Source organism: Eurytemora carolleeae, unplaced genomic scaffold (genome assembly GCF_000591075.1).
Source record: "Eurytemora carolleeae unplaced genomic scaffold, Eaff_2.0 scaffold1722, whole genome shotgun sequence".
Lineage (NCBI taxonomy): Eukaryota > Metazoa > Arthropoda > Copepoda > Calanoida > Temoridae > Eurytemora > Eurytemora carolleeae.
Window position 1 is genome coordinate 44458 of NW_019397615.1, and position 8870 is coordinate 53327.

The 8870-nt window shown below is 31.5% G+C and overlaps 1 protein-coding gene across 1 annotated transcript; it reads left to right on the plus strand.

The window, feature by feature from the left end:
* The first annotated feature begins 6517 nt into the window (after positions 1-6517).
* On the plus strand, positions 6518-8587 carry LOC111715195 (uncharacterized). Its single transcript, XM_023490480.1, has 5 exons — positions 6518-6588; positions 6754-6858; positions 7378-7425; positions 7683-7753; positions 8388-8587. Exons 1-5 carry the CDS (start codon positions 6533-6535, stop codon positions 8423-8425), a joined length of 318 nt encoding a protein of 105 aa, XP_023346248.1. The 5' UTR covers positions 6518-6532; the 3' UTR covers positions 8426-8587.
* The last annotated feature ends 283 nt before the right edge of the window (positions 8588-8870 follow it).

Below are 8870 nucleotides of genomic sequence, written 5' to 3' on the forward strand. Positions count from 1 at the left end.
TTAATGTGTAAAATGTGATATGTATTTTAATAATCTAGTTAGTTTTAATAAAAACACTAAATATAAAATTATTGTTTTTTTTGGTAAATTGAGGAATACAAAGGAATTAAGTCTTTGCCACGAATTCTAACTTTCTTGTCCCTATATCTTTGCAACCTAATGTTGTATACCTTAACTATTTTAAAATATGAAATCTGGTTAGAAAAATAATTTATATTTGAAACATCAAAAGTGTACACCATCAGGTTGGAAAGATATAAAGATTAGAAAATTTGAGTTTGTGGCAAAAACTCAATTCCTTCTTGCAATTTTTCTGTAGTTGGAATTAATTAATTGCTGGAAAAAGTTGGACTACGAAAGGCTACTTGAACTAATTCTCTAGAGAAGTAGCTGAACTATATCGTGCTTAGTTCAACTACTTCTAGCTTTTTATTAATTCCAACCTCAGGTAACTCTTTAGTTTTCGAAGACGTTTGATGATCTTATCGTAAAATAGCATATCAAAAAATAAAGAAAAAAGTCTACATCGCTATTATGTTTGTTTGTCTGTTTAAATTGTCTGTTTGTTAAAACGTAAACGGCCATTTATTCAACTGATAACTATATCTTTATCAATACAATTTCTTACCAAGAATATTTAACTTTTTCCAAAATATTTTGTGGCGAGAATCCCATTAGAAGATAAGGAGGCCTGTAGAACTAGCCTTGGGGCGACAATTTGATTTATTTACTGATAAAAACTCCGGCAAAACCCCGGGCCGAGGGTGCGAGATAAATTTACAAAGATATCAACGCTTTTTCAGCCGAGATTAATGGATTCAAAACATGGAACACAGGGGGGACAAGTGTAATTGGATAGCAGAAAAAATGGAGCCTTTTGTCATATTTTGTTGATTTTCAGATCTTTGCTTCTTATCAACCCTACACTTTAAAGTGTTGTAATTAAAGAAGCGTAATTTTATATGTCTCTCATTGGAGAGAAGGTAATGCTCAATTCACAACAGTACCATTGAAACCTGTATCGATAATTCTTTAAGGTTTTTCTCCAATAAAAATGCGCAAGTCAATTTTCTAGAGAACCAACAATTACAAATAATCAGTTATCAAAATCAAAAACGTTGATATCTAATTTATACTTGATTAGACAAAGCTATTAAGGGTTCTGTTGTGAATCGGGCATTGCTATCTCTAAATGGAGGGTCTCTTGAAAATTTCTCTAACAGTCTCTTTACGATTTTAAATAGGAAAAAGTTTTTTTAGATGGTTTTAAAAACTTCTTTTTTGTTGCCTTTAAAGATTTTGCCTTAAACTTTATATCTCATCAGAAATTAATTAATTACTCTTTTCAAACCAGATGGCGTAGACCTTAGATATTTTAAACTTGCAATTTAACAATCAAAGTCTAAAAAAAATCAGGTTTCAAAGATATACTGTTTACAAAATTATGATTAAAAATAATATGTATAAATGGCATTTGACTGGGGCAGTCTGATTTAAAAAATATGCATGGTCGAGAAGCATGTATGCAAGGTTTGTAAACAATGCCTCCAACTTACTTTATGCGCAATATACATAGAGTAGATGCCAGAATAGGTGCCAGAGTAGATGCCAGAGTAGGTGCCAGAGTAGGTGCCAGAGTAGGTGCCAGAGTAGATGCCAGAGTAGGTGCCAGAGTAAGCTTGTATTTTATAAAGTTGCAACAAATAAATAACGTCACTTAATGACAAACAAAGAAAATTTTCATATAAAAAAATTCGTTAAATTGATAAAATTTTGCGACTTTTAGTGTGGTATATACTTATTAAACATTAATTTGAGTACGCTCAAGTGGAAAAATCAAGGATGTCACGGATTATTAAAGCATATTATAAAATAAATAAAATCCGCGGAATTGACACAATTTTGCGCATTCCCGGCCTGTCTGTCCCTTGCTCAGGTCCTGTATTCAGTCTGTCAACCTGTCAGAACTATTTGTCAAATCTAAAGATTTTTCAGAATTTTCAGCACCAGTTGGCGCCTCAATATCCGTCAAAACTTGTTTTCTTCATTTTGGCTGTTAACAATTTATTTACAATGTCCNGCTCATTTAAGGCTAAAAGCTGGGCATTTTATACTTACTGCCTGAGTCCTCAAGCATACTGCCTAAATGCCTTGTTTTACTTACACCAGAGTAAATTTATATTTAGACCTACCATCAGTCATTGGATTTCAACATTTATAGGTCTTTGGAAAGCCTATAACAAAACAAGCAGATTGCACAACTTTTGCAAAGAAATTTTGAAAAAATTTTTGCACAGACATGCATTTAGGTTTTAAAAATTTTGCAAACGTTTTTGCACATTTGAATTTGCTGGGTCAAGGGCTTTTAAAAAATGTATAATTTGTTGCAAATTGCGCAATTATTTAGTTTGCACATTTTTGCCTAATAACTAGTTTTCGCAATAGATTTTTGGATTTTTGCCATTTTTTTGCAGATTTTTGAGGTAGAGCCCAAGGTCATTCCAAAAACGTATCAAATGTAGATTTGTATCACAATAAGAAAATAGAGCGGAGGGGGATCAATTAGACCATACGTCAGGATAAATAATTTCATCAAAAATAAAATGAACTTTAGTTCAATGTGGTCTTATATGCTAATATAATATTAATTTACTAAACTAAAATAAAACTAACATTAGTTTAATGTGGTCTAATATGCTAATATGATATTAATTTACTAAACTGAAGTAAAACGAACATTAGTTTAATGTGGTCTAATGCATATTGCACTGTGCTAACCAATGTTATATCTGATAATTATTTCCTGCCTATACACCCATGTTCTTCTATTTATTTATGATTTATACCTGAATAAATTATCAAAACTAAATGTAAATATATTCCAATAAATTTATTCGCCGTCCTACTCCCGTGTTCAAAGTCAAGTATACAGGGTTACTCGCAAAGAATGAGACTTCAGAAACAAGTGCACACATTTTTGAGAGAATACAATTAACAAAAATCTCATTCATTATTTTAGTCATAATTTATCATCAGATTCAAACATGTATTTTATCTATCCAAATATTTTCTACACAACAAATGTCTCCAACCAGTTTTGAATTTCGGAAAATTTTGAAAATCCACGAAAAAAATGTAAATTCGCAAACATTTTTTTATTGTTTTATCGAAAGATTGAGCAACAATTAAAAATTGAAAAAGAATATGGACACAAAGCGCCCTGAGAGCCTAGAATGTATATAATTTTCTATCCTTTCCATTCCTCTTCATTTTTTCAAGGACTTACTTATAAGATATAACTTTTCAAGGCCAGCTCATTAAAAATGATTAGACTTCTAACTTTAATATTTAGGTTACTACGAAGATTTCTTTAAAAATTCAAAAGTACGTAGGACAAATTTACGATATAGGGTTCACTCTATTTTCTTTCTAAAATGTCGTGGTACGCCTGTATCGTATATCTGTGCAAAGCTGTGTTTAAATAATTACAATTCTAATTGTTTCCACAGTTCTTTGGGTTAACATTGGACCCCACACATATAGACACCTGGTAGAACCTTAAGACGGATACACAGCTCAAAATTCAAGCAAAAACTTTAGACGTCCAAATAAATAGTATTTTAACCATAAACTTAAGACAACTAGACTTTCTGGTAAAATTGTGGATAGAATACAGAAAGTATGTATATTTTGATACAGTTGAAGCTGAAACTTTAAACTATAGGACTTCTGATAGTTAAGCAGAACCTTTAGACAACTAGATTTCTGAAAGTAAAGGTTAAAACTTTAAAACAAAATTTCTGATAATAGTCGTAAAACTCTAGACAAGTAAACACTTCTGGAAATTTAAGCAGAAACTTTAGACATTTTACTTCTGAAAGTTGAAGCAGAAACTTTAGATAAAGTGACTTTTGTATCAGAAACCATTTAATATTACCCCAACTAAGCAATAGTATTTTTTTAGTGAAAAGTGCACAAAAGCGGTNAGAAAGAACGTGCGAATCATCCCAATTAACCCACTTCTGAAAAGCAATCTGAATGCAATAATTGCATTCTGCACAATACCATATTCTTATTGATTAACTGCAGTCAAGAGGGCCGAAGACTAATTTCTATCATCATTACATTTAATTGATTTATTTTGATTGAATCATTTATTTACAAAAAAATTGCATTGAACACAATTGATTTTTTAATTAAATATCCTTGATCAAATCTATGTTAGAGGGTGTCCCTACAATCCTGAAAATTTTTTAAAAACGCATTCGTAAAGAAATGTGGCTCACCCAAACGTTTTTTTATTTATTGTCTTAAAAGTCATTTTGGTATTCAAAATGACTTTTAATTTAAAATAGCCATCTCTGAATATGTTGAGACTTGAGTTCAATTCAATTCAAAGAATAAATTAAATCAAATAATTTATTTCTGCAGAAAAAAAAACAAATATTTACGTATTTAATTTTTACAAATCCCAATATGAAAAATATTATTTTCCGCAGCAATATTTTAGCTGAGCTCCCCTGTTAACCAAATTCTTTACTGAATTATAGCATTTAAAAAAACACATACACAAAAAGAACTAAGGAGAAAAATCAGTTCAGCATGAATCGAAGGTTTGACATGGAGACAGAGAGGGATTCATAACGTAAACATTGAGTAATTAATATATTTGATTTTAAGAAAATGTGTTTTAACTTTTAATAAAAGCCGCAAAGACTGTACTTTTTACAGCGCGGACAGATTTAAAAATAATAATGAGAGTAAAATTTTCCAGGGAGAAAGTATATCTGAAAAACTTTGAAGAGTTTTGTTTTTATTAAATTTGACGGAACATAATGCGTGGTTAGGTTGCAGTAGCGAACAGTAAAAACCAGGGTTTTGTTGTAAACCCTCAAACTGGTGCACCATGAAATAGTTCTGTTTAAACCCTCAAACTGGTACACCATGAAATGGTTCTGTATTAAAACCACAAACTGGTGCACCATGAAATAGTTCTGTATTAAACCCTCAAACTGGTACACCATGAAATAGTTCTGTTTCAAACTCTCAAACTGGTGCACCATGAAATGGTTCTGTTTCAAACTCTCAAACTAGTGCACCATGAAATAGTTCTGAATTAAACCCTCAAACTGGTACACCATGAAACGGTTCTGTATTAAACCCACAAACTGGTGCACCATGACATAGTTCTGTTTAAATCCTCAAACTGGTGCACCATGAAATAGTTCTGAATTAAACCCTCAAACTGTTACACCATGAAATAGTTCTGTATTAAACCCTCAAACTGGTGCACCAGGAAATAGTTCTGTATTAAACCCTCAAACTGGTGCACCATGACATGGTTCTGTATTAAAGCCTAAAACTAGTGCACCATGAAATAGTTCTGTTTTAAACCCTCAAACTGGTGCACCATGAAATAGTTCTGTATTAAACCCTCAAACTGGTGCACCATGACATGGTTCTGTATCAAACCCTAAAACTTAATAAAAACAACAAATAGACCTAATTTTTGCCATAATTTTGGTTTTTGTATTTATTCTTGTTTTCTTATTATCACTGAAAAACCCAGAAATCTGAATCTTAAAGGTCTGTGTTAAGGAACTAGAATTCATATCCTTATGTTTTTGAATTTCTAAATACCTTCTAAATAACTTTAAGGAAAGGGATGCATAGCAAATTTATTTTATTTTGTTTTCTTTTTCAACTTTCTCAAGTACAAAACAAAATTGACTTTCTTGTTTCTAGTTTAGAAAAATAAACTTGATGTAAAACTGTGGAAAAGTTATACGACTGTTAGTCTCAAATTGTGATTTTTAAAAAGTCCCATGAACATGAACCACAGCAATTGTGCTCGATGTATTGTCCCCTGTACGTAATGGTAAGGCAATGCTCTATTACTATATTAAATACACATTAGATTTCTTATCTTACTGAACCACAGTTTTTAAGTGAAACAGTATGATTTTCGATACGTTTCAACTGTCATATATCCTTCTCAATTCTAAAAGAAAATCAAACATCTGAATTGCGTAAAAATAGAAGATGGGGGGGAAATATTTAAGTGCAAGGTATTTACTATATTCTACGTAGTTATCAGTGTACACTGTACAAACTACTATAGTCCATATTTTGATTATTTTGCTGCTTCAGCAATTATGCACACAAGGATTCTAAAGTTTAGAAGAAATACATTACAGTACAGTACATTGAAGTTCATTACGGTGCATTACATTGAAGTACAGTACAGTGCAGTACCTGTACATTAAAGTTCACTAGAGTGCATTACATTGAAGTACAGTACAATACAATACAGTACAGTACAGTACAGTACAGTTTAGTACAGTACAGTACAGTTTAGTACAGTACAGTACAGGACCGTACAGTACAGTACAGGACCGTACAGTACAGTACTGGACCGTACAGTACCGTAGCGTACAGTATTGTACTAAAAAAACAGCATATTATCTATGCTAGAAAGGTATGCAATGCAAAGGAAAGAACATCAAATTCCAGATTTTATGAGAAATGTACAATGCGAAGTTGCAAACAAAAGATTCTCTTTTGCTCCGTATTTCTTCTCTTTATCAGGTTTTGTATTTTTGATTAAAACAGAGGTCATATTTAATGAATTAGAAAAGTAGTTGAGTACAAGAGAACTGGTTGAACTGGTTGAACCTGTGGTACGGTGTTCAGCTACTTCTCTCTATTAATTAAACTAAGCCCAAATGAAATTTTGATTTTGGTCTATTTTAGTGGTAAACGCCTGAAAGATGTATATTCAAAGGAAGGAGATGAAATACAGAGCTCCGAAATCAAACCCGTGGAAAATGGTCAAAATACTAAAATCAAAGAAGAAATGTAAGTGCGAATACTCATGGTTAATTTAACTAGAAGTTTTAAATTACTATGCCTGCACAAACTTCGGAATTACAGTTTGGTACGACTTTGGTCAAAGCATGTCAAAAATTCAAACGTAGTTTTTTGCATAAAGCGATTTCGTTTAGATTTACAAAAAAATATATCTTATCTGAACTAAATCCTTCAGGAACAGCTGATTCCTTTCTGTTCAGGAACAGCTGATTCCTTTCTGTTTAGGAACAGCTGATTCCTTTCTGTTCAGGAACAGCTGATTCCTTTCTGTTTTTTTTTTCAATTTGCCAATCGAAGAGGAGCTAACGTTTAATTTTCTTTCTTTTTAAAATCTTTCAAAATGTTCCAAAATCCACAATGAAACCGTGAGCTGCCGGCATAGTAGTTTTAGCTAAAATGTAGCAAGAAATTAAACAATTGCTAAAATGACAGAAAAAAATTAGCCAACAAAAAGTGTAAGTCTGTATTTCATTCCAAAAAGTTTTTTCTATATTATAAATGTTTCAGGGATGTTAAACAAAAACAAAAACAACAAAACAAAGTTCAACAACCCAGGTGAGCTTGTTCAAAATTTTTTATTTATAACTAATACTGCTAACCGTTCTGAAATGGGAGTCAGTTCTACTCACACCATTTTTAAGACGCTAGCACACATTAAATTGAATGCAAACGAAATTTCAAAGAGACATCGTAAGAATTCCACACGTTTTTTTCTCATTGTGTCTTAGTTAGTGGTTTAAAGGGTATACGTTGAAGTTACGTCTCTAGAGCTTTAGTCCCTTTAAGAAAAACTTGTTTAATGAATGTTCTAGTGTCCCAGATAATGAGAAGTATGAGAAATGTTTGCTGCAACGAACAACATTACTTAAAGAACTAAGATTTCGTAAGTAGAAAGGATTTGAGTCTTTGCTACAGCTCAAATTTTCTAAACCACATATCTTTGCAACCTGATGGTGTAAAACTTTGATATTTAAAATTTAGAATAGTTGATCTTATCTAAGGTCTACAGCATGGGGTTGCAAAGATTTAGGGATCATAAAATCAGAGTTCGTAACAAAGACTCAATTTTACTTTTAAATAGTTCAAATCTGTTGTCGAGAATTTGAGCATCAGGTTCAAAGTATCTGTTTTATTTATAATATTTGTTAAAAATCAAAATTAAAAATGCAGAAATATATAAATATGATTATGTATGTAAATCAAATAGAATTAGTATTTTTTTTAATCTGTTGAATGGACCGCTACTTTAAACTGTGAACTAATAGTTATCAATGAATTCTAGGAAAAACTTGTTTACTAATACCTCTAGATAAAATCTAGTGAACCGGAATTATCAAAACTATAAACTATTTGTCTAAAATAAATTCTAGTAAATGGACTGCTCAAAACAGAGAACTAATTGTCTAAAATAAATTCTAGTGAACTGGACTGCTCAAAACAGAGAAATAATTGAAAAAAAATTCTAGCGAACCGGACTGATCGAAACTGTTAGCTAATTTTCTTAAAAGAAATTCTAGTGAACCGGACTGCTCGAAACTGTGAACTAATTTTCTAAAATTAAATTCTAGTAAACCGGACTGATCGAAACTGTTAGCTAATTTTCTTAAAATAAATTCTAGTGAACCGGACTGCTCGAAACTGTGAACTAATTTTCTAAAATTAAATTCTAGTGAACCGGACTGATCGAAACTGTTAGCTATTTTTCTTAAAAATAAATTCTAGTGAGCCATAGACATGGACATTTTATAGCCATAGACATGGAAATTTTATAACAAAGACATGGACATTTTATAGCTATAGACATGGACATTTTAAAGCCATAGACATGAACATTTTATAACATAGACATAGACATTTTATAGCCATAGACATGGACATTTTATAACATATAGCACTTATTTCTAGCAATAACGTAAAAGGAGCATAAAGCAAAATGCTGATAGATTTTTGCGTGAGAGCCTGAACCTTAGGATCCCTGTGCTCAGCAAGCTTTGTGAGTT